Raw genomic sequence first — 25558 nt, 5'->3', positions numbered from 1 at the left:
GCCGCCTCCCCCACCTAGGCTGTAAGACACTGCTGCCTGCCCTTAATGACCCTCTGAAGGGTGTATGCCTCCTCCTCCATGCCAGATTCCTTAGGCCTTATAGATTGTTTTATTCCTCCCCATACCATCTCAGACAGCACACACTGCTTCATCTTGGGCTCTCCACTAGAACTTTCTGCAACTATAATCTGTCCTGTCCAATATGTTAGCCACTAGTCACACATGGATTTCGAACACTTGAAATGGGGCAAGTGTGCCTGAACAACTATATTTTTAATTTTATTTCATTTTAATTAATTTTAAAATTAAATTTAAGAATCCACATGTGGGTAGTAACTACCACACTGGACAGCACAAGTTCTAGGCAGAGCTTTTCTTTGTTTCTTGTTTAGCATCCTTCTTTAAAAGAAGAGGTGACAGGAGTTACCATTTATTGAGCACTTACTCTTTGCCAATTTTTGCACAAGTGCTTTTCAGGTACATCTCAATGAACCTAGAAATTATATTCAAAAGATGAAGAAACTGTGGTTTAAGAGGTTAAACTGGCCTCAGATTGCAAAGAAACCTGGAGGGCAATTCAAGTGTGAGTCATGCTCTCCAGCCACTTAGGGAACCTTGTAGGACGCAGCGTGGCGTTCTGCCTCTGCAGTCACTCCACAGCCTATAGATGGTTGTTGGGGCCCCAAGAGGTTCATCACTGAGTACCTGATTGGTGGATGCTCTTGACGGAAAGGAGAAGGAAGCTCATTCATATACTCCCCATCGCCCAGGGACACAGGAATCCTGGCTCCTGACATCCCACCTTCAGATACCTCTCCTCTTGCCTTTCTCCTGGACCACTGTGTCCTTTGGGTCACAAACTCAGACTCAACTGGGTGCTGGGTGCAAATGTTTGGGAAAAGTGTGTCACAGGCAGGCCCAGAGGAAGCTAGTTGGGCTGGGAGCTGGGGCCTGGAAAAATCCTCGTTGTTTTTATGCAATAAAACCCCACAAAGACAAAAACAAAAAACAAGAAGTAGTGTAATAACTACCTTTTATTGAGCACCTACTTGTGCCAGGCACTTTACATACATCTGTGCTTAGAATTGCCACAATAATCTGGGAGGTAGGCATTATCATCACCATTTTACATATGAGGAAACTGAGGTTCAATAAGGTTAAGCAGCTTGCTTAAAATCACACAGCTTGTGGACAAGTGGTAGAATCAGCACTTGAGATGGATATCTGTGAGTGCCCCCAAACTTTCATTAGGTATTCTTCACACTGGGGAAACAGAAGGGGTGGGGGAATGGACAAAATGATGCATTCTTGAGCCCTGCCCTGTTTCCTACCTCCCCACTCTGGCAAGCCACTTCTTCAGACTCAGCTGCAAAGTCAAGGAGATTTACTCTGGCTGAGGTTGCTCTTCTTAGAAAGGGAAAATGGCTGAAATGAAAGAACTTACCCTGTATGTGTATTTACAGGTGTTGATGTGCAAATGTAGTTCACCTGCCAAAGCACACCACCACCAGAAAAAGAACACTGCTCCCTTTTAGGCCACACCCCTGCCATGTATGCAGGGAGTGAGGCAGCTGAGAAATCTTGAAAGGGCTGTTTATTTCCTACTACAGCCCCAGGGACATCAACCAGGAGAAGGCCAGCTCAACAATCAAAACCTCAAGTTTGCCTCCTGTCCGCTCCTTCCAGGCTTATCCAGCTTATCCAGGAACACATGGTGCCTGCCTCTCTCTCTCTCTCTCTCTCTCTCTCTCTCTCTCTCTCTCTCTCACACACACACACACACACACACACACACACACACACACACACACACAGGTTCTTGAGTTAAGGCACCAAGTTGGGCCTGCACGGCCTTGCAAGTCCTTACCCATTAGGCCATGGCCCCAATCCAGGGCTGAGCCCATGTGTTTACATAGATGGGTAAGTGCAGCATTAGGAGTCTCTTCACAAATGAGGGACAACAATGATGGCTCAGTGCTCTGCCCAGTCCTCCTGCCCTCTGGGATGGGACCTCCTTCCTCGTCGTCTGTTGGCCAGACACCTCCATCCCATCTCCTTAGATGGAGTATGACTAGGTCAGCACGCTTCAAGTCAGTGCTGGGAACTCAGGGCCTGGCTTCCAACACCAAGAATGTGCCCTTCTAAGTGTGGCAGGGAGCTATTTGGGGACATTAAAGAGGATCAAGTCCCTACCTCAGAAGGACAAAGATGGCCATTCAGGCCAGGAGGGATGGTAAGGTTTCTCTCTGTGCTTTTAAAACACAATCATGTGAAATAGGAGGAGAGCTGGCATTTTACCTCTGAGTTCTCTCGCTCCCACTTCAGGAGGCTTCTGCAGACTGCAGTGAACATGGAGGGAAAGAGTGTCTTTAGGACTGTGCGTTGAAATGGGAAGTTGCTTCAGCGCCCCCTCACCTGGCCCTACAGGAGCAGGCTGGAGCACATTTATGTCAGCACCCACTTAGTGGGAACTGCAGAGGTGGGGACTTCCTGGGGATGCACGGTGTTGTAGTGATGGAGGGTTAAAGGCCTGCATGAAGACAGAGGTTAGGGCTGTGGGGTTCCTGGGTCCTGGGTTTGGGTCAGGATGCCCAGATGAAGTAGGCAACCTCATCCAGGTCGACAGGGTAATCAGTAAGCAGCACTGGGGTTTTGTCAAAAAGCTCACCCTTATAGCTGCGCCACTTGCCTGCGGGCAGGTAGACATCTCGCTCCTGCTTGCCTGGCTCCAGTACTGGTGCCACCAGCAGCGTGTCTCCGATAAGGAACTGAGAGTCGATGCGGTGTGCTGTCTCATCGCCTGGGGCAATCCACCAGAGGGGGCGCACAATGGGGTCGCCTGTGTCGGTGACCTCACCAGCCAGCTCAAGCAATAGCGGTGCTACAAGTGAGGCCCTCAGCGCGGCAAACTTGTGCGCAATAGCCACCACTTCGGCGTCATATTGCCACGGTGGGACTGAGAACTGCATAGCGGGCATGAAGGCAGCCACCTCCAGCCAGCGCACGTAGAGCTCACGTTCTGGCACTTCGCTACCACCCACTGTGCGCTCAGACACTGCGTTTCCACCCACCATATCGGGCAGGATGAATGGGTAGCCTAGCATGCTGACGGTGAGCACCGCGGGGATGAGCGAACGAAGCCCCAGATCATAGCCCCACACCGAGTCGCGGTCCACTAGGCGGAAGAAGCACGAGATGTTCTGTGACTGGTAGCCCACGCGGACCTCTGCCAGAGAGAAGAAGGGCAGCGCCATTTCAGTGTAGCGTCGGCTCCATATGCTGGGGTCAGACAGTGGCCTGTAGGTGCTGAAGTCCCGTGGCAAATAGCTGACCTCTCCTGCATCAAACTTGAAGGAGGCCACAGCATAGCGGGAGCGCAGCCGCCGCAGGTGTCCCTGGAACCAGTCACGAGCCTCGGGGCGTGTGAAGTCCAGCACCGCACCGATGCCATTCCACCAGCGCACAAGCGCGGGCAGCCGGCCAGTGGGTTCGCGAACGAACAGTTCACGTTCTACGCCCTCGCCAAAGCACGAAGAGTTGTAGTTCACAAACGGGTGAACCCAGAGCGTGATGCGAAACCCGGCGTCGCGCAGACGGCGAAACATGTCACTGGCATTGGGAAACTTGGCCTCGTCGAAGTCGAAGTCTCCATAGGCAGGTGTGTACATGTCATCTATTTCCAAGTGGCTGCTGTTGAATCGGTGCTGGCGGATCTGCTGGGCGAAACGCTGCACTTTGTCCTGGTTCACGGCACGCCCGTACAGCACCCATGTGGACCAGATGGGGTCCCTGAAGGCCTCAGGTGCTGGCACTCTTGACGGTTTGTTGAAATAGCGTCGAACCATGTATTTGTGGATCGAAGTTACATCGGAGCCGACACACACACGGTAACTGAGCTCTGGTGCTGCGGAGTGGCCGGCAGGTGGCTTGTAGGGAGTGTCATGGTAGCGTGCCTGCAGCCGCAGCGAGCGCTCAGTGCTGTTCCAGCCCAGGTGGAAGGGCACTGAGTCGTTCACCTTGATGGCAGCTGCACGCGATGACAGCCAGTAGCGTTCGAGGATGCCTCCAAATGCGGCGTCAGAGGAGTACACATCACTGGTGACAAAGGGCTGTGGCTCCTGCTGGCCGTCCAGGCGGATAGGCCAGTGCTGAGTCCTCATCTCAGCACCACCGTACCAGTGTGCCGCGGCATCGCCCAGGAACATGGCATGTTCCACTGCGCGCCCCGGAGCTGCCTCTTCCCAGCGCACACGGTAGCACATCACCGTGTCCTTGGGCCTCACAGTCTGGATAAAGAAGTGCAGCGGGCGCCCATCGGCTGTGCGAGAACAGCCGAGCAGGGCACCATCGCGGTTGCAGGAATCAAGGTCCAGCATGCCCGAGCGGAAGGCCAGTCGGAAGACTTGTTCACCCTTCTGGTTGCGGATGGAGAAACCGCCTCGATTGAGGTCCAGCAGCTCGGCGCGCAGGCGTTCTGCTTTGCGTAAAGAAACGCTGTAGTAGCACCAGGCCACCACCGCAGCCAACACCAACAGCAGCCCCAGCACGGCGGAGCCTATCAGTGGTTTCAGCTCTTTGGATGGCTTGGGCTTGGCAGGAGAGAAGCTATCAGGCAAGAAGGTGTACATAGCTGTGCCTGCGATCGTCTTGGGACTCTTAGGGTCTGTGTGGCTCCCAGGGCGGCGGCGGAGATAGGCTTGGCTCTTCTCCTGAGGGTTGTGGGGCATCAGCCCCCAGTTATGGAAGGAGTGGGCAGTGGGACCACCCAACAAAGCGCGTCTGAACCTGGCCTGCCTGATTCTGGAAGGGGAAAGAGAGAAGTAAAACTGAGCTTTCTCATGCCATAGTATTTCCCTTTGCTGCAGCAAGAAAGAAGTATATACTCTGGGAAGGTGGCATTACTGGGATGTAAGGTCTGGGACTAAAGGTTTGGCCCTTAACAGGACCATCTAACTGTATCTTACCCACTCTATGAGACCAGTTTTTGCCAAAATTAGGATCTGAATGGGGAGGGGTAGATGGTATGCATCCCCATTTTCCTGGTGGAGGAACAAACCCAGGCAGGGTCAGGGAACTGTCTAGAATCACAGAATTAGTCAGGCCTCCCTGCATCACAGTTGGGGGCAGTTCAGGCTGAAGAGAAGGGGAGGGGATCTGGAGGGGGCCATGGTGGGAGAGGGAAGATAATCCAACCAGCTCCTTCAGACTTTTAACAGGGCAGAAGGCCGACTTTCCTGTGCCCAGAGGGGGAGAAGAGAGTAGAAGGGGGAACATCTCAGGCATGGAATTTAATCTTGAGTCAAAAGTCAGATTAAATCTAGAGATTAGAGAAGATACCCAAAGTCAGACTCAGTCTTGGGCCTGGTTTGGAGAGAGGCAGGGTTGAGTCTGGACATTAGGACTGGGGTAAAGAGTCTAGCCCGGGGGCCATGGTGACGTCTCAAGCCACCCTTTCTTTACTCTCTCTCAAATTCCACCCTGTTCTCAGCGATTGATCACCAACTCCATTTTACTGCCAACCTTTCTGCTCTCTCCTTCTGGCAACACATCTGTTGGCCAGCTGCCTCCTGGATGTGTCTCTACCACTCTCACCTACTCTCCTGCTGCCTCTGCCCTAGTTTGGGCACTGTCATTTCTCCCCTGTATCATTGCAATACTTCCCCTCCAGGCCTCCCTGCTTCCAACTTCTTTCTCCCCCAACGCCTTCTGCTCACAGCAACCATGGTGATCTTCTTAAAGCACTAATGAGACTATATCTCTTCCTAGTTTAGAGAGCTGCTCATGACCCCCAGGATTAAGTTCAGAAGTATAAGCTTTGTAATCGAGACTCAAGATATGTCGTGATCTCATCTGCCTTTCTGATTCCATTTCCTACCTGGCCTATCCTGTGACCACCAAACTCATTCCTTTCCTAATCTAAATCCTTCAGCCATATACTCTAGGAAATTTCATCTAGCCATATTGGCCCAATGTCTCTCCCCCATCTATCAGCTCTTCATGGAGCAGACACCCCATACTGCACACATACACTCTCATACAGTGTATGATATGACTGCAAAAAAAAAGAAAAGAAAAGAAAAGAAAACCCATAGATTTGGGGGGAGGTGTGTGTCCCAATCTGCTACTCAAGGCCACTGACCCTTCCTATCTCAGTCCTCAGGGCAGAGTTCAACAAAGAAATAGTACCAGTTAGTTGCACACACAGACATACACAGTGCCAGCCAGCCAGCCAGCTGTCCACCTGTTCCAGCTGGGAGGAAGTAGACAGGGAGACTGGCAAATAGTAATTAGCCTCTTCCCAGATGCCAGTGTCTGTCTCAAAGTCCTCAGCTATTTCCAAGGAGATGCCAGAATTGCTTGGGGTCCTCACCTCCCCCATTGATCCCAGATGTCAATATGCAGCTCCCTACAATGCCCCCTCCCCTCCAGGGAGGTGTTGTTTCAGGACCTCATTCTCTGTGCTCCCTCCCCCAACTCCCTAAGCTGATCAGTTCTAATTGGTCTGAAACAGCCTCTTACTCTTTCACTCATCCCAGTTTGGGCTTCCCTTCCTGTAGGAACAGGTTAGAAAAGCCCTCCTGGAGAATGAACACAGTAGCCTTTAGCTGATGCCCTCAAACTAAGCAAAACCCAAAGAAGTAGCTGCTGTACATTTATATTCATTCATTCATTCATTCATTCAGGACAACCAAGGCCCCATTCTGGGCACTGAGGAATGATGGGAAAGGGTCCATATCTGAATAGGACAGAGAACCCCTCATCCTCAAAACTTTCATATTAAGTCAGCCCATCTCATGACACCTGGAGGCAGAGAGAGGCCACCAAGATGACCTCAAAGGGCCTTTCCAACAGGTTCTGAGAATCTTAGTGTTTTAGGACTCCAAGGTTTGTTTGTTTGTTTTGTGAAGGACAGGAACCCACAGGCCTAGGCACCCACTCCATGCAGGCCCTGTGTTGGGCTCCCAAATGCCACCCCAGCATCCATCTCTAAAACAATACTGAACAAGGGGCATAGCTATAGTGCCTATTCTACAGATGAAGAAACTTGCCCAAACAGAAAAACGAACTTGTTTGAAGTCACCAGGTAGCAAGGTTGCCTAATCCAAAATTCGAGCTTAACCTTCCAAGCATAATTTTCAAGAGATGGGAGATAATGGTCCGACTGGCTGAATGCAGCAGAGGAAAGGAGCTTTGTGGGCCAGAGGGTGGGACAGGCTCCCATCAAGTGAGTGTGTGCATAGTGAAACCTATCTTCTCAAGGGCTGATTGATGCTGCTACTTGCTCCAGGAAGGCTACTTGGGAGTAGGACAGGGACAATTTTAGTGGCATCTGGTACCGGGGCTGTGGAGGAGGAACTGTGGTTCCTGTGTTAACATTGTTAGAGACCCCTGTAATCTGCTGCCTCCGCTATCTGGCCAAGCACAGGCTAATGCCGGCAGGTGGGGTCTGACCTAGCCAAGCCTTTCCCCACTTGATACTCAACCTCAGTCTTGGCTGCCAGCCCCTGGCCGGATCTGAGGGGTAGGGCCGGGCCTGGCCCCAAAGAAGGGAGGCCATGCCAAGTTGAGTCGTTTGTCGGAACATAATTCCGGGGGGTTGGGGGAGGAATGTCAAAGGCAACTTGATCCCGCCCATCTCCCTGCCCTCCTCAATGACAGGATCCGAAAGGATCGAGTGACTGCGCCTACAGCTTGGAAAACTCCACCCTTACCCCCTAGCGCTACAGCTACAGCGCCGAAGGGACAGAATGAAGTCTAGGGGCCAGCCGCCCGCTGAGAACCGCGATTTGAGGAGGGGCCCAAGTGTCCAGGCTCGTACCCTCTACTCATTAGTAGGAACTAGAGTTCAGGAAGTGTGCTTCCTCAACACCTCCCCCCAAGCCCTCCCGCTGGGCTCACTCACGGCAGTGACCCCAGAAGTGGGGGTGAAGGGAGGCTCCCGAAGATTCCCTCCACGCTAGCTGGAGTTGGGCTGCCACAGCACAGCGCCCGGCGCTGCCTAGCTGGGGAAGAGCACAGGCCCTCCTCAAGACCCGCCCCCTTCCTGCTCGGCCACGCCCCGGTCGTTCGGTCTCACTTTGGGACTCGGAGTCCGGCCCAGCCCCTGGTGCTAGGTCCCTCCGCCCACCTTGTCACGTGGACATGAGGCCCCACCCCTTAGCCCCCATCTTTCTTGTATTGTTTTGTGCCCACCTCCCGGCAACTCTGGCGGGTCACCGGCGGGAAGTCTTCCAGCTCCGCACCCTGCCTTCAGGCCCGCCCCCCAGGCAATTGCTCACCGCATGCAGGCGGGGCTCTGCCCTAGGGCTTCTGGGAAATGTAGTTCTGGATGAAGGAGCAGTTGTAGACTGTCGGGATTCTTGCACCTCTAAGCTACGTTCGGGATTTGTATGAGGAGAAACAAGCCACAGGGTAGAGGGCCAGGGTTGGCTCTTGGAATTCCTTGCCCTCCAGATTTGGGCAGGTGGAGGCCTCGGTATAACGCTCTCATTAGCTCTCCATGTGGAAAAATTTTCCCATATGGAAAAAATTCTTTCATATGGAAAAAGGGTTCCGTGGCGATCTCAGAGGGTTGGTGCAGGACAGATCCTATTAAGGACCTAACGGGAGGAAGCTAGTTCCACCAGCCGGGAGGCCCAAGTTATTGGTTCCCACCGGACCAGACCAGTAGTGTCTGAGATTGGGGATGTCGGTATTTTGCAATGCCCCCTCTGCCCTCTGCTGCCTCTCGCCCCCACCCTCCCCGACACTGTGGCGGCAGCAGTTAGAAATGACTGTGCTGTGAGATGACGGATGTGACCCGCCATACCCCTACTCCAAGGGGGAGTTAGGTGCAAAAATGCTAAAGATCCCAGAGATTCCAGAACACCCCAACTCTTACTTCTAGAGGGACAGAGAAACAGAGCTTTGTTTTGTAATTTGAAATTTCTTAGTCCTCTCCCAGAGCCCACCAACCCTGTCGATGAAACCCTCTAAAGTTATGCTTTGGACCCTTGGACTTGGGTAAGGCAGGGCAGCAAGGGTGTCTGAACATAGACTTTTGGGGGGCTGCGATGGAGACTCTGGGAGAAGAGACCAAGAGCTTGGGTATAGGGAAAGGTCTCTGACTACAGAATGGAAGATTCTGGGTCCACTGAGATGTGGTGAGGGAACGTCTAGGTTTGGGGGATACTGAAGAAATGACAGCTGGAGGGCCCTCCTGGGTGTGAGGTCATTTGGCCCTCCCTGCATGACTAGGTAGATCCATTAGTTTGAATGGAGGGGAGATCACCAGCTATAGTTATGTATCAAGAGGGCACTCAGGTCCACCCAAGGGAAACACTGAGATGAGGGGGCAGGGAGGTCTCTGAGCAGGATGTCTGAGAAACTGCACCTCAGTTGAGGGGGCTTGGCAGAGGCCTGAGTGACTGGCTCCTAACTGCCAGATCCTGCTGAGTAAGGAGGCAGGAGGCAGCCTCTGGAGTGAAGAGTTTATTTACTGTGCAAAACTTTGGCCCTGCCAGCCTGGGCTTTACCAGCAGTGGCAATCAGGATAGGTTTCAGACACAAACTCAGGGTGGACAACATAGTTGTTTCTTTGGGGGCCACCAGTCTTCTTGAAGTGACTTGTGTCCCATCTGTGGGGAGAAATGGATCAGTCCTTTTAGACCCTAATAGGTCTGATTTCAATTCTCAGTGCTGTGTCCCATCTTTTGCCCCTAATTCTGACCCCATGCTCTAACACTGACCTCCTGACCTCTGATTCTATTGTTAAATTTCTGTTTCCCAATACACGCTCCCTAACATTAATTTCTTATCCTTTACTTCAAGCCCTGAATCTAATGCCTTGATCTCTTGACTCTGAGACCCACTGCCAACTTGTGAACCCTTCCATGCCAGCCTCAGCACCTTATGTGGTTCTCCATTCTCTTGCCAGCTTTGACGTCCTTATGGTACTAGCGCCCCCTGGTGGTATCTTCCAATCAGTGCATCGCAGCGGACAACCTGTCACCCCGTTTCCCAGGATGCCAAGTGCATTTGCAATGTATTTGCGCCTTACTCACCTAAGGTTCTGACAAGGGTAATATGACGGCGGGGGAGTTATAACAGCACATTGCATTCCGGGCCGGTGCTCGCAGGGCGATACACTCCTGGAGGAGGAAATGATGAGTCTGTCCCTAAGTCTTGGAGATCCTCCCCTCCAGCCTCTTGGCCCTTCAAGACCCGATCCAAGCATCGCCTCTGGGAAGGCATCTGAAAGTCCCTATCCTCGTTAGGCCTCATTTCTGCCGCCCAGGCTGGGCCATGGAGCACGCTGGACACTGGGGAGGGTCGGGCTCCAGTCGTTGAAGACCTCGGAGACCCCGGATCCTCCCCACTGAAGGGCAGTTATTCCAGTACTAACGGCATTTCTAAGGCTCAGGCTCTCGCTCCCCCCACCCTTCTGATCTTGTAAGGAATGAGACTCAGCCTCATACGATGAATCAGACTCTCTGGGAAGGGGTGGCAGGGGTGGGGGAGGGAGGGAACCATCATGGGTTAGGATCCAGGACCCCCTCCTTCCTCTCCCAAGCTCTCTAGACCCACGCGGACTTTGGAGTTCTTCCAGGCTCAGTCTGCCTTGACTGCCACCTGGTGCAGGGAGAAGGTTGCACTGCAGTTTGAGTTGTAGCTGAGGGCTCGGGCCTCAGTTTCCTCAACAGTAACATGCTAAGCTGTCCACTTTCAGATGTGGTGCAGGGCTCCGAGGCCAGGACCTCTCTGGTAATGCGGTTATGATTTCCTTGCTCACACAACACGTGGCAATGACACTACCCATTATCGACAGTGACCGAGACTCAGGAATACAGGCCGCTTTTTTGAGGACACGTGGCATTTCGAAGGCTAGAACCTGAGTCTTCAGGACCAGGTGTCCAGGTAGGGAACGAGGTGTGGGATGGGGATCCAACCGACTGGTGTACAGAGGGTTTCTTTAACAAAACAAAACAAAACAAAACAAAACAAAACAAAAACAAAACCCACAACCTTCTGGTGGGGCCTCTAGAACAGGGACGGGAGCCAGGTTGGCTTTGAGCCCACTTTGGGCCAGGAACCTGGGGGAGTCTTCATGCAGGTTCTCCAGTCTCAGTGGTCAGCTCAGGCCCTGGGGCCGGAGGGCAGGACAGGATGGGGCCCAGTAAGGGTATAGAGGCGGCTGCAGGCGGGGTAGGGTCTGACATAGGGTAGGGCAGAGCTGGAAACGGTGAAGGATAGGACGCGCACAGCCCGGGTAAGCTGGACCCTGAGGGACGGGGCTTGTTCAGGGGCAGGGGCCGTCTAAGGCTGCAGCGGCCCAGCGAACCTTACAGTCGGGAGCTCTGTGCACAAAGGCCTGTGGCGGCGTTCCGTGCAGGGTGCTCTGGTGACGTAGTAGTCCATCCCACGTAGACAGTAGTGGCGGCCTGAACAAGGGCTTTCATAACCCTGGAAGGGTAGGCGGCCCGGCAGCGGGTCCAGGCACCCGCATCGGGGCGTGATTTGTGGCAGCGGCTGGTTCCGTGACAGCGAGTTCAACATGTTCGCCACCACCTCGCGCTCTACACCAGCGGCCCCAAGCCCGGGAGACCCACAGAGTTACAGGAAAGGGAAGAGACAGGGTTGAGACAAGAAGAGATGGAAACAAAAATAGGGACAGATAGAGACAGGATTATACCAGCGACAGGAGATTTATCCTTTGTCTAGTCCCCCAGGTTGCATCTCGGCCGTCTTTCTGGTCTACCCCACCACTGCCCCATCATCTGTTACCGTAGGCATTGAGTCGCTCCGGTTTAGGAGGGCACTGCAAGGGCATTCCTCGAACAGTTGTCTCCATCCCAGCCTCCTGGAAGTGGCACACATGGTACCTCAAACTCTGACATGGAAGAGTTCCTCCTTTTGGGGCTCCTCCCTGAACCTCCGGGCCAGTCCTAGGTCACATCTTTTCCCGCCCTGCAGATGATCCCCTACTCTCCCAGGCTCTGAGTGTTTAGGACTGTCACCTGGCAACTTGTTTACTCCACTTCCGGGGAGGGGCAGAGGGAGGGGAGGGAAGGAAGTGGAGCTGTAGGTAGATGGATGGGTCTGGACCTGAACCTCTGGCAACCCCGCCTCAGCCTTTGCCTTTGGTTTTAACCTTGGTCTGGCTTCTGTGTGGTTGAGGAGAGGGAGTGTCAATACTACAGTATTGCCTGCGCATCAGAGTCACCTGGAGAACTTGTGAAAAATTCTGATTCTTTAGGAGGTTCTGATTCAAAAGTGTTCGGTAAACCCGAGATCAGTCATCAGCCTGAAATTAAGAACCTCTGCTCTGGTCTCCCATCCTCTCAAATTTCCTCTCCTTTGGCCTGGGCTCCTTTCTACCTCCCTGGAAGACTCTTCTGTATCTATCTACACTGCCACTGGGTGGCCTTGATCTCCCTCCAATTGTCCATGCTCACATCACAAAGGAGAGGAGAGTGGAGCAGGTCATTGGCTCCTTGGCTAGACCTTGTGGGAAGGGGCCAGGTGGCAAGCTTCAGGAAGATAGCAAGTCAGAAAGTACACACTAGTTGTGTCCCCACAGAGCCTGGCCAGAGTTTGGTATCCAGGGGACCAGGAATTGTTTATATAGCTCAATTCCTGGGCTCCCTACTCTCCTAGAAAATACAAACCCTAGTTTCACACTTGGGAAAGAGCCCTGGAATATTGTTGGTGGGAAAGGGATGAGGAACTAATGGGGAAATATCAGTCACTGTGGTTTAGAAGTGGAAGAAGGTGTGTGTCCCAGACACTAGGCCTCTGTGTTGGTCACAGTAGATACCTTAGGTAGCCGGGGAAGGCATGTAGTATATTTGTTCTGGCTGGTACAGTTGTAAGGTCCCATCCTCCATGTGTTACACGGGTCACCACATAGGTAGTATGGGTTGCATTTGTCTACTTGATCATAGGGGAGGAGACATAAAACTTTGTTACTCCAGGATTCAGGTCCCCCTAGATGTTTCTCCTCTGATCTCCAGCACAAGCTGGACTTTTACTAATATCCCTCAGGCCAGTCAAGCCCAGCCTGTCCCTAGATTTAGACACTGAGATATAGGCCATTTTTCACTTAAGGCAAGATTCTGAGTGGGGTTGGATCCTTTGATCCAACTGTCCATCCTGGCACCACCCTCTATGAATCAGTTAATCTGAAAATGGATCCTTCTAATTCCTCCCTTTCATCTTCCACATCCAGGCCCCCAAATTTGCTTATTCTGCCTCCTTAAAATCACTTGAATCTGTTCCCTCTTCCAGTCCCCCATGATCTCACCCCTGTATCTCTTTAGTGCCATAAACAGGAGACAATATCATGAACATTTGGGGTTCAAATCTCAGTTCTGCCAAATATTAGCGCTCTATGACCTTGACTGAATTAATTAATTTCACTGTGTATCAGTATCCTCAATTTTAAAATGGGGTAATAGTATGATCTACCTTACAGGGTTTTGTGAGATTTCAATGAGTTAATATATGTAAAACACTTAGAACAATGCCTGACACATAGAATATTATTGTTGCATTTAGCCTACTAATCTCCCTGCCTCCTCTTGAAATCCTAAAATCCAATCTCTAGATTTCCACAAATTAAAATCTGACCAAGACACTTCTCTACCTAAAAATCCTTCAAAGCCCCAATCACCCAGTCGTCTAAGTCTGTCCAAAAGGCCATCTGTGATCTACTACCCTAACACTCTGAAAGAACACGTGTGAGAGACACCAAGAAAGGAGGTATAGGAGCCCTAGAGGAAGAGCAGGTGTGTATATGTGTGGGACAGTGTGTTGGGATTTGGAGTTCTGGATTGGTAAATTGGACATACTAAGTTTGAGGTGTTTGGGGACATTCAGGTAAAGTTAACTATAATGAGATGGAGAGTATAATTCTGGTGAGAAGTCAAGGGTGTAAATAAAGACTAAAGAGTTGTCAATTAGGACATTGTTAGATTAAATGGTCTTAGAAGAGGAGTAAGGAGAGAAGAGAGCTCAGATTAGCACCCTGAGGAACCCTACATTTCCAGGATGGCGGGATAAAAGACCCAGGCAATTGAGGCATCAGAGAAGCTGAGGAAGGAAGGAATTTCAAGTAAAGAGTGGTCAGAGAGTGAAATGCATTGTGGAGGTCTCATAAGGTAAAAATCAAAGAATCCCACGGATGTGGTAATTAGAACTACACAAGAGCAGTTTTAGTGTTTGAGCGTAGGCGATGTCGACTCTCAATTTCAACTGGATAAAGATTTATCATCAATTAATTCAATAAATACTTATGAGGCCTGATGGTGTTCTAGACAGAGGGGCACAGCTGTAAATGAGACAAGATTCTGCTCTTTTGGAAGGTACAGAAACACCTAACCAAATGGGAAAGATAATTTGTCATAAGGTGTAAGGAGTGATGAAGTAGAGACAGAGTTTAGACTATTTTTCCAAGAATCTTGGTTGAGAAGTGGAGGACTAAGAGACTTTTTAGGAAGGAAGGGAATAGGAAAGGCTTCCCGGTTGGGGGGAAAGAGGTGTGGTGGGCAGATAGATGCAGCAGAGACAGGGACAGTGCTAGAACAGGATCACTAAGAAGATGGGAAAAGATGGCACTGGAATATACCTGGAGGGATTTGTTTGGAGGAAGTTAATACTCTCTCCATCTCTCTAGGGATAAGACCCTGGTGTCTTCTGGTTATTTGGTACAGATAGAAAACTCCCAAAAGGCAGGGTCTGGATCTCCTCCTTGAAGGGGTCAGGAATAGGGTCAGGTCAGGTGGTTGGGAGTCAAGCTGGGGTGGAGGTGATTGGAGAAGCCCAGATTATTGGTGGGGATAAAGTTGATATGGGATCAGGGAGAAAATCAGGATCCAAGTTGGGCTAAGGTTAAGGGTCATTGTTGAGGTCATTGAGTGGGGTCAGAGTTGAGTAAGGGGTGAGGCCCTACCTTCCTCTTGAGAGAGCCAGTATTTCTCAGGAAAGTAGGGGTGGCCTTCTGTGGAACCCTTATAGGTGTAGTCCTGCACAGCACATTTGATCATCTTCTGCAGGGCTTCAGGATCCACGTGGCGCTGCATAGTCTGAGTCAGGCCCTGAGCAAAGGGAAAGGGGAGGAAATAACTAGGTGTATAGAGGCCCCAGCCTTGGTGTCCTGCTGGACCCAGATCCAGCCCCTATTGAGAAAGTCAGCCCAGGTGGGTCCCTCACCACTCCTCCCTATGCTAGAGGGATCCCCATGCCAGTCTTGGCCCCCTCTGCATAGCTTTTTGTGTGAATTGCACTGTCCTCCTTAGTTTCTATCTAAGGCTCAGGCTTAGAGCCAGGCATTTGTCCTCAGAGTGCTTTTCTGATGTTCGAATTTATGTCTTTTCCTTGACTGGGAGCTCTTTAAGGGCAGAGCTGGTTGTTCCTGTCCTCTTTCTTCTAGACTGTGTGCTATCTGGGAGCTGGGCCTGGGTATCCAAAGGACTAACAGGCCCCTGGTATAACCTGGAGCCTCAGGAAAAGCTGGCTGTCCTGGGATCCAGCTACATTATGCAGGTATTTTGGACAGGGCATGCTCTCTGGGAATCTGGCATCTTGAAGGATATGTAGGATGGGGCTGGAAGGATGCTTAATTTAAAATCAAATTCCCTGACTCCAATCTGACCCTGATTCTGCTGTGGCTCTGATCTTGACACTGATAATCCTCTTGACCCTGACATTCATTTGCCCTGGTCCTTATCCTACCCTGATCTTTTACTTGATCTTGTTTGAGGCCCTGGGTCCCTCTGCTTTTTAGGGTTTACCTCATCTTAGTCTTACCTCCTTCAACCCTTTGCTGAGCTAGGTCTGTGGAATTCCTGATTATGGCCTACCTTTGGGGCTCCCTTGTTCTCAGCTGAGGGCAGAATACCAAGTTAGTTGTGAACCAATAAATCCTTGCAAGCAGCTGGTATGAAAAGGCAGCTGGGTTACAGAGGTGGGACAACAAGCAAAGTCAAGAGACCAGAAAGGACTTCCTAATAGTGGGCAGCAAGATGCTGGGATATGACACTGCTACCCAAATTTCTGTCTTTTGTTCTTAAAAGCAAAGTCTTCTCTTGGCCAAGATTAGACCTGGTGCCCCTATTGCCCTGAAAACCTTTCAGCTGAGGGATTTCTTGGATCTCTGTGCCCAGCTGAGATTTGGTTTTGTGGGAAGACCCCTGAACAGTCATACTCCATATGGGTGAAAGAGCCCTATGACTTGGCATTCCCCTGACCTTTATACACACACACACACACACCACAGATGTACATCTATACAATCATACACACACACAAATACACACACACACAGAGTCATTTAAAATAACTCACTGAAATTATCACTTTTTCCCTTAGAGGCTTTACTCAGATGTCTCTATTTTTATTGTCTGCTCATGTTTAGGAGTAGGAGACTATAAAAGCTTACTGGGGGCTTTGAGCTGTGGGTGGGCTTTATCAATCAGAAGCATCATTGTAGGATTGGCTTGGCTAAACTACTTTGTCAAATTTTGTCAGTATCTGTAGGTCTTTCCTCTTAGGCTGATCAGATCTTTCAGAAGAGACTCAGTCTCTGGCCTGTGGGTGGTGACTTGGTGCCAGTGTTCTGAGAACCTATCAGAGAAGAGGGCTGCTGGGGACAGGGGTGTGGTTAGCATTCAGTATGTAGAGGTTCACCTGTTTTCAATATGGTACCCTGCTCTCAACTGGGCCTGGTATCTCCAGTTCTGAAATCCTTGCCAAAAGATAAGCTTTCTAACTTTTGTAGAGCTGGGGCAGGCAGTCACCCCATAGCATAGAATAGAAGAGATTAGTGGGTTTAACTGCTTTTTTTTTTTTTTTTTAAGAGAGAGTGAGCAGGGTAGAGGGGGAGAGGGAGAGAGAGAATCCCTAGCAGGCCCCGTGCCCAGCACAGAGCCACACAGAAGTGGGACTCAATCCTATGACCCTGAGATCATAACCTGAGCTCAAATCAAGAGTCAGATGCTAAACCGACAGAGCTACCCAGGTGCCCCGGGTTTAATAGCTTCTTAAACGGTTTCCAAATCATCCTTATTTTAGTCTTGATTCTTTCCCATCTTCAGTTCCAGAGAAGCCTAGTATTACCAATTTCTGAGGGTTTTTTTTTTAAAATTCTGCAGTTTTAAGTTGAATAATGTTTTGTGTACTCGCTACTGGCTTTGGATTCAGCTTTCTCAGATCTGCTGCAACCATTGTCCCTCCTCTCTCACTACTCTTGTGGGTTGATGTGTTAAATATCCATTTATAGGAGTTTTAGAGAATTTCAGGAAAGAGTCAAAATACATATGTGCAATTTCAACCCAGAGAATTATAGTTGTAAATCTCATGTACTAACCCCTTGTCAATTACATGTTGCAAATATTTTCTCTCTGTGGTTTATATCTTCATTTTCTTTATAGTGTCTTTTAATGAACAGGCATGTTAATTTTAACATGTGGGGATTTATTAATCTCTTCTTTTATGTAGTACTTTTTAAAACTTGTTTAAGAAATACAATCATACTTTAAGATAATGGAGATAATGTCCCATATCTTCTTCTAAAATCTATGATTTATTTTCCGTATTTAAGTCTTTAATCTGTCAGGAATTCCTGTTGGAGTTTGGTGTGAGTTAGGAATCAGTTTTCTTTTTATCCATATGGACAACTGATTGTCTCATTGAATACTCTATCTCTCCCCCCACCCACTGATTTGTAATGCTACCCCAAGTCTGATATATCTAGTCCCATAGCTTTATTTTCAATCATCTCTGTTGCATATCATTCTCATATATACATGTTTCTGGATCTAATCTGTTTCATTCTCTATCAGTCATTTGGCTATCCCTAAATACTATGCTTTATAAATTTCTATAGCTTGGAAATAATATTAATATCTGATTGGGCAAAACTCCTTCTTCTCTGGTGTGTTTTAGTTACTTCTAGGGCCTCTGCTTTTCTCTATAAACTTTAATTTTTTAAAAAGTCATCTCTATACCCAGTGTGGGATTTGAACTCATGACCTTGAGATCAAGAGTTGCATTCTCTACTGACTGAACTAGACAGGAACCCCTCTATAAGGTCTAGAACAGCTTTTCAAATTCTTCAAAAAATTCTGTTGAGAATTGCTTTGAATTTTTATGTTGGTCATTCTTCCTATCCAAAAGCATGTTATACCGCTCCATTTATTTATTAAGTATTCAAAGTTTTATATAATCCATACAGTTTTATACACATTGTTAGATTTACTTCTACTTCCTTTTATTTCTTGTTGCTAGAATGATATACATGTATGTATGTATCTGTGTATATATATTTTAATTTTAAAAAATGTTTATTTATTTTTGAGAGAGGGAGAAAGCATGTGAGAGGGAGGGGCAGAAAGAGAGGGAGAGAGAGAAGCCCAAGCAGGCTCTGCGCTGTCAGCACAGGGCTCGACGGAGGGCTTGATCTCACGAATGGTGAGATCATGACCTGAGCCAAAATCAAGAATCAGATGCTTAACCAACTGAGCTACCCAGGTGCCCCTATAGGGATATATATTTTAAATTATGCTTCCTGGGGTGACTGGCTGCCTCTGTAGGAAAAGCACATGACTCTTGATCTCGAGGTCATGAGTTTGAACTGCAGGTTGGGTGTAGAGATTACTTAAAATGAATAAATACATGAAAACTTAAAAAAAATAAAATAATGCTTTCTAAATATTTGCTGTTGATGTAAAGAAATGTCATTGACTTTATATCTTATATGCACCCAACTTTCTAAATTCTTACTCTAAAAATTTGTAGATTCTCCATATACAACTGTATCATTTGTAAATAGTAAGGTTTTTTTTTATTCCTTCCTTAACTGTACATCTTAAATAATATTGGTTTTCCAATATACAACTTATCTCATATTGTTTTCCAAATTTTGCCTCTTTCCTTAAATTTAACAAATTAAAAATCACAATTATTTTCATTGAATTGGTTGCTTAAATTTATCTCATGTTTATTAACTTCTTAGCTCACCATTTCTTCTTGCATCTTGGATCTTCTTTTTGTGACCACTTCCCTTCTTCCCCAAGTATATCCTTTAGAAGTTCCTTACAGATCTGATGGCAGTAAATATTTTAGTTTTTGTTTGCCTATAAATGTCTTTATCTTTTCTTTTGTTCTTGAGAGGAAGAGACTTTGAAAATAATTTTTCTCTGCCTGTTTTTAAGGTCATCTCTTAAGCTGGAGTTACAAAGTTCCACTGTGAGGTAACAAAGGTGAAATTCCTTCTATTTAATTCTATATTATCTTTCATTAGTTCTGGAAAATTTGGAGCCTTTTTCCTCCTAAGATAATGCTTATTCGCCTTTCTGCTCCTTCCTTTTGAGACTCTGAGTAGATGTGTATGGGATCTTCTTCTGTCTTTTCATATATTGCTTAATGTTTCTTTTATATTTTTTAGCACTTGGGTCTCTGTGCTGCATTCTTGGAAATTTCTTTTGCTCTTTCATATCACTGACATTTAAATTTAAAAAAAATTTTAATTCCAGTTAATTAACATACAGTGTTATATTAGTTTTGGGTGTACAATATAGTGATTCAACAATTCTATGCATCATCCAGTGCTTGTTCCAACAAGTACACTCCTTAATCCCTATCATCTATTTAACCCATCCCTCAACCCACCTCCCCTCTGATAACCATCACTTTGTTCTCCATAGTTAAGATTGTCTGTTTCTTGATTAGTCTATCTCCTTTTTCCTTTGCTCATTTGTTTCTTAGATTCCACATGAGTGAAATCATACAGTATTGTCTTTCTCCGACTATTTCACTTAGTATTATACTCTCTAGCTCTAGCCATACTGCTACAAATGGCAAGGTTTCATTCTTTTTTTGGCTGAATAATACTCCATTATAAATATATACCACATCTTTATTCATTCATCAATCAATGGACATGTGGGCTGCTTCCATATTTTGGCTATTGTAAATAATGCTCCAAAAACATAGAGCTGCATGTATGCAGCTTTGAATTAGCATTTTTATATTCTTTGGGTAAATACCTACTGGTGCAGTTGTTGGATGATTTGGTAGTTCTATTTTTAATTTTTTTAGGAACCTCTATACTGTTTTCCACAGTGGCTGTATCAGTTTGCATTCCCACCAACAGTGTGAGAGAGTTCTTCTTTTTCCACATCTTCACCAACACCTGTTGTTTCTTGTGTTGTTGATTTTAGCCATTCTGACAGACGTGAGGTGATAGCTCATTGTAGTTTTGATTTGCATTTCCCTGATGGTAAGTGATAATAAACACCTTTTCATGTGTCTGTTTGTCATCTGTATGTCTTCCTGGGAGAAATATCTGTTTATGTCTTCTGCCCATTTAAAAATTGGATTATTTGTTTTGTGGATGAGTTTTAAAACTTCTTTATATTTTTTAGATACTAACCCATTATTGAATATGTCATTTGCAAATATCTTCTCCCATTTGTAGATTTCCTTTAACATTTTTTAAATAGAAAATTTTTAAAAAATTAAGTTTATTTAGTTACTTTGAGAGATATAGCAAGCTGGGAAGTGCAGAGAGAAGGGGAGAGAGAGAATCCCAAGCAGGCTCCACACTGCCAGTGCAAAGCCGGATGTGGGGCTCAAACTCATGAACCGTGAGATAGTATCCGGAGCCAAAATCTAGAGTCAGATGCTTAACCAACTGAGCCACCCAGGTGCCCCAATTTGTTTTTTAAATTTTAAAGTTTATTTCTTTATTTGAGAGTGGGGAAGAAAAAAAAAGAGAGTGGGATTGGGACAGAAGGAGGTGGGTGGGGGGGAAATCCCAAGCAGGCTATACACTGCCAGTGCAGAACCTCACTCAGGGCTTGATCCCACAAATGAGGACATAATAACTTGAGCCAAAACCAAGAGTCTGAAACTTAATTGACTGAGTCACCCAGGTGCCCTCTGTAGGTTGCCTTTTAATTCTGTTGTTTCCTTGCGAAGCAGAAGCTTTTTATTTTGATGTAGACCTTATAGTTTACTTTTGCTTTTGTTTCCCTCACCTTAGGAGACATATCTAGAAAAAAAGTGCTACAGCCAATGGCAGAGACTACTACCTGTATTCTTTTCTGGATTTTTATGGTTTCAGGTCATATATTTAGGTTTTAATCCATTAGAACTTGTTTTTGTATATAGTGTAAGAAAATGGTCCAGTTTCTTTCTGTTCCATGTTGCTGTACTGTTTCCCCAACACCATTTGTTGAAGAGACTGTTACTTTCCCATTGGATATTCTTTCCTGCTTCGTCAAAGATTAATTGACCATATAGTAGGTTTATCTCTGGGTTTTCTATTCTGTTCTGTTGTTTTGTGTCTATTTTTGTGCCAGCACCATACTATTTTGATTACTACAGCTTTTTAAAAGTGTTTATTTAGTATTGAGACAGAGAAACAGAGCATGAATGGGGAAGGGACAGAGAGAGAGGGAGACACAGAATCCAAAGAAAGGCTCCAGGCTCTGAGCTGTCAGCAACAGAGCCCAATGCGGGGCTCCAAGCCACAAACCATGAGATCATGACCTGAGCCAAAGTCGGTCGCCTAACCAACTAAGCCACCCAGGTGCCCCACTACAACTTTTAAAAACATGTTCAGTTATTTATTTTGAGAGAGATAGCACCAGCACAAGCAGGGGGAGGGGTAGAGAGCTAGGGAGACAGAGTATCCCAAGCAGAGCCCAAGTGGGTCTTAAACCCATGAACCATGAGATCTTGACCTGAGCCAAAATCAAGTCAGTTGACCAACGGACTGAGCCACCCAGGCATGCCTGATTACTAGCTTTTAATATAATTTGAAGTCCAGAATTGTGATGCCTCAAGCTTGCTTTTTTTTTTTTTTTCTTAAATTGCTTTGGCTATTTAGGGTCTTTTGTGGTTCCATATAAATTTTAGAACTGTTTATTCTAGTTCTATGAAAAATGCTGTTGGTATTTTGATAGGAATTGCATTCAATCTGTAGATTGCTTTGGATAGTAGAGACATCTTAACAATATTTGTTCTTCTAATCCATGAGCATGGAATGTCTTTCTATTTGTGTCATTCCACTGATGCTCTTAAGCTGTGTCTAATCTGCCCTTTGAGCCATTCACTGCGTTTTTGGTTTTATTTTGAGTTTTTGGTTTTAACACATATATTTTTTATTTCTAAAATTTCCATTTGGTTCTTTTTTAAATTTGTCTGGGTCTTTAAAAAAATATAATCACTTGTTGCTCATTTTGATTATTTCACATTTTAATATTTCATGATAATTATTTTGCATTCTTAAACTGTTAATTCCAATATCTGAAGTACTTGGAGGTTTTAGTCTGTTGTTTGTTGATTCTGCTGACTGTCATATGGCAGTTAGTTTCCTTTTATCTCTTATTGTGCACTCAGCGTGAATTGACTTTACTCTGAAGGATACTTGGAAGCCTACATTCAGGATATTTTCCACTACAGAAGATATACATTCATTATGCGTGCGAGTATGTGTGTTGTGAGGGCAGGGAGCCAGAGATCACTAAATTTTCCGGTTCGGTTTGGAGTTTAAGATTTAGTTTCTTCACTTTTTGGCTAGCTTATAAACTCCTGCTTATAGTGCTGATATTGGTATTCATCCTCAGGGCATCCTTCTAAGTATACTTACCACACACCTCCATGAGAGTCCAAAACAAAATAAAAATTGTTATGCAAGACCTAGTTGTTTTGAAGCAGGAGGGCCCTTTAGAGTTTCTAGGTCACCATACTACCAGAAGGAAAAGACTTCCCTTCATTTTTAATCTCACTGCTATCTGGCTTTCACACCTCTCCTTTCACTGAAGGTGTCTGGCCTGATTACTAAGGGTTACTACATCCAAGAGATCCATATCTCTGTTGACATCTGACTCTGACCTTTGTCTACCAATGCTGTCTTTGTTGGTTTCTCTTTTCCTCCTATCACTATGTCTCCTTTTAAGGCCCTTCTTCCCTTGCTTTCCTCTTAAATAATCACTATTCTCTAAAGTCCACCCTTGACCACCTCCTTACCCTTCCTAGGCAATCTCATTCACTCCTATAACTTTAGCTACCACTGGTATGTTGATTTCAAAATCTGTATCTGTAGGCCAAACCTCTTTCCTTTGCCTCACTTAAGTATCTCCAACTACTCACCAGATACCTCTTGGAAGTCCTTGAATATTTTTGTCCCTAAATGAACTCCGAATCTCTTTCTAATCTGCAATTCCAAATCTCAGTTGGTAGAACTAAACTTCCTCCAGTTGCCAGAGCCCCAAAACCAGGAGTATTCCTTATCTCTCCTTTCTTCTTTATACCCAGATGGTAACCAAGAGGTATTTTTCTGCTTTTTAAAATTCCCTCCTGTTGAATGTCAAAAGGCAGGCAGGCACTGTCATATTTTTCTGGTGGGCATGTGAATCATTATATCCCTTATTATAGCAATTTGAGGTATATATCAAAAGGTTTTGAAGCATGTATATCATTTCTGCCAACAATTTCATGTTTGAGAATTTATCCTAAGGAAATAGTTGAAGTCTACAGATGTACACAAATGGTTATACTAGCAAAATTTTAGAAATAATATAAATTTCCAATAAGATTCCTTAGATATATTTTGGTACATTCATAAAATAAAATACCATAGTCATTCAAATGACATGACAGAATATTTTTATACAAGAAAATGTACCTGATATGTGGTTATGTGAAAAGAGTAAGATTCAAAATATTAGTATACAATATGACACCATCTTTATAAAAGATACTTGCTTCCTGAAAGGGCATATAATAATAAATTAGCAATGGTCAATTTGGATAGTGAGATTATAGGCCTTTTTTCTTTGTTCTTGTCTGAGTCTTCCCAATTTTCTGCATTAAGCATGTATTTATTTTATAAACATTATTTTAAAAATTCTGTCCTATTAAAAAAATTCCTTTTTCACTGCCAACTCTCCTTATCTCTCACCTACACCCTCCTCCCTCATTCTTCACCACTTCACTGTGCTTCCAGCCCTGAACCCCAATTCCTCCTCAAATCTCCTGCTACTGTGGCTCCTCTCAGCTAGCCTCTCTCTGCTCTGCTTATCAATTCCTGGTGGATCCCTGTCTTCAGGTTGCCCTTTCCCACAATTCTTTTCTGCTGGAGGACTCCTCCTTCAGTATCTCTTAGTAGACCTGACGTTCAAGAACCAGGAATGGTTTCCCCTTTCCAGCTCTTGTACCGTACATCCACTGGGCAACTCTACTTTGTTCCTTTGTTTGCTGAGAGCTCTTCAAAGGCACAGCCTGGGCTTTTACTGTTGTAGCTGCATTGTGCCTGGCAGATGTAGGCATGCACCATTTGTTGGATGGTACACACAGATAAATTCCCTTAACCAGAGTCACAAGTAGACTCACAGATCTTGTCTCCATTTTGTGAAAGCTGCACAGACCCACTTGGCCACTTATCTTCAATCACAGACACACAGACACAAGAAGATTGTGATACACATGCTTGAAAACATGCCTATAGCATATTTCCTGGCATATCCCACAGGCAGCCTCAGGGCCTTTGCATTTTCTGATCACTCTGCCTGGAATCCTTTTCCTTGAGCTCTTCACAGAGCTAGTTCCTCCTTAGCTTTTCAGTCTCAGTTCAACGTCACCATGACAAAGAGCTCTTCCATGACCTGTCTCTTTAAGTAGTTCTGCCTGGTTACTTTCCATTCCCATTACTCTGTTTATTTCCTATACAGCATTTGGGATAATTTATAAAACTTGTTTATTTCTTGATAATCATCGGTCTTTCCCCTCCTCCTACCCTGGAGTAAGAGGGCACCATTAGGGCAGAATTTTGTACTATTTTATATACTATTATAAATTCCATGACTAGGCAAATGAATAAAACACACACGAGTATGCACACACACACGTACATACATACAGCTACAAATAATTACAAACACCTAATGACAACCACACACTACCAGTCATTCAGACACACATGACCATACACTCTGGCCTGCCAGCCCACCCAACCCCCACTTACCGGAGTCACAAACTTGTTGGCTTCCCAGGCCCACAGAGGTGGGTCTTTATAGACCTCCTTGATAGAGGTAGGAGCCCTGTAGGAGTCACTGTAGGTGCTGATGGGGGTCTTGGTCTTATGGGAGAAGAGGAACATAGTGAGGTCTAGGGGATGCAGTGGTGGGCTCTACATACCAAGGACTCCTGTAAGACATCAGTGACCACCCCCTCTCCCAGATAGCCCACACCACCAGCCCGGCAAGTGCTGCTAGCTGCTGTGACCCCCTTCTATGGAGGATCTCTCAGCTTCCCTTCCCTATAACCTTCCTGCTCCTACCCCACCCTGCTGTCCCCTCTAGGATGGGCACTGCCCATTATGATATCACCTGGCTCAGCCCCATCCCTGGAGAGGTGAGGAGATCCAGTTCCCTTCCCACCCCCAGCCTCTTACTGCCTCAAGCCTCTTTTAAAAAGCCCAACTTCCAAGAGTTCAGAGGGTCCCTGAAGATCTTCTAGGCCAAACGTCTCACTTTGATGAAGAGAAATGGAGGTTACAAGGCATCAAGCAACT

At 46.6% G+C, this 25558-nt stretch overlaps 2 protein-coding genes across 10 annotated transcripts; both read right to left on the bottom strand.

Annotated features, from left to right (window-relative positions):
* Positions 1-1016: 1016 nt before the first annotated feature.
* Positions 1017-8259, bottom strand: MYORG (myogenesis regulating glycosidase (putative)). 4 transcript variants are annotated; one of them, XM_029920966.1, is made up of 3 exons: positions 7904-7992; positions 2669-4800; positions 1017-1263 (listed from the first exon to the last, which is right to left on the bottom strand). In XM_029920966.1, the coding sequence occupies exons 2-3, from the start codon at positions 4725-4727 to the stop codon at positions 1259-1261; spliced, it is 2064 nt and encodes a 687-aa protein (XP_029776826.1). In that variant the 5' UTR covers positions 4728-4800; positions 7904-7992; the 3' UTR covers positions 1017-1258. The 4 variants fall into 4 exon arrangements, with proteins under 4 accessions (XP_029776826.1, XP_029776827.1, XP_029776825.1 ...); XM_029920967.1 differs by having other exon boundaries at positions 2690-4800; XM_029920965.1 differs by lacking the exon at positions 7904-7992 and adding an exon at positions 8194-8259 and having other exon boundaries at positions 1017-4800.
* Positions 8260-9456: 1197 nt separating this feature from the next.
* C13H9orf24 (chromosome 13 C9orf24 homolog) lies at positions 9457-25324 on the bottom strand. 6 transcript variants are annotated; one of them, XM_029919905.1, is made up of 7 exons: positions 25010-25321; positions 14930-15074; positions 12797-12912; positions 11764-11839; positions 11321-11555; positions 10044-10130; positions 9457-9617 (listed from the first exon to the last, which is right to left on the bottom strand). In XM_029919905.1, the coding sequence occupies exons 1-7, from the start codon at positions 25142-25144 to the stop codon at positions 9512-9514; spliced, it is 900 nt and encodes a 299-aa protein (XP_029775765.1). In that variant the 5' UTR covers positions 25145-25321; the 3' UTR covers positions 9457-9511. The 6 variants fall into 6 exon arrangements, with proteins under 6 accessions (XP_029775765.1, XP_029775766.1, XP_029775768.1 ...); XM_029919906.1 differs by having other exon boundaries at positions 12797-12909; XM_029919908.1 differs by lacking the exon at positions 25010-25321 and adding an exon at positions 18997-19131.
* Positions 25325-25558: the final 234 nt, after the last annotated feature.

Source organism: Suricata suricatta, chromosome 13 (genome assembly GCF_006229205.1).
Source record: "Suricata suricatta isolate VVHF042 chromosome 13, meerkat_22Aug2017_6uvM2_HiC, whole genome shotgun sequence".
Classification (NCBI taxonomy): domain Eukaryota; kingdom Metazoa; phylum Chordata; class Mammalia; order Carnivora; family Herpestidae; genus Suricata; species Suricata suricatta.
The sequence above is the reverse complement of the archived record's forward strand: the minus strand, read 5'-3'. Positions and strand labels throughout refer to the sequence as shown.

Bases quoted from the DNA above. Each gene is read 5' to 3' on its own strand.
- MYORG (XM_029920965.1), bottom strand. From the start codon at position 4,727: ATGCCCCACAACCCTCAGGAGAAGAGCCAAGCCTATCTCCGCCGCCGC.
- C13H9orf24 (XM_029919905.1), bottom strand. From the start codon at position 25,144: ATGTTCCTCTTCTCCCATAAGACCAAGACCCCCATCAGCACCTACAGT. The intron at 11,840-12,796 runs GTATCTACTGTG...TGCCACTTCCAG, and splicing joins GCCTTCCCCGGCTACCTAAG to GAGGCTGGGATGGAGACAAC. The intron at 9,618-10,043 runs GTGAGTAAGGCG...TTCTCCCCACAG, and splicing joins TACCCTTGTCAGAACCTTAG to ATGGGACACAAGTCACTTCA.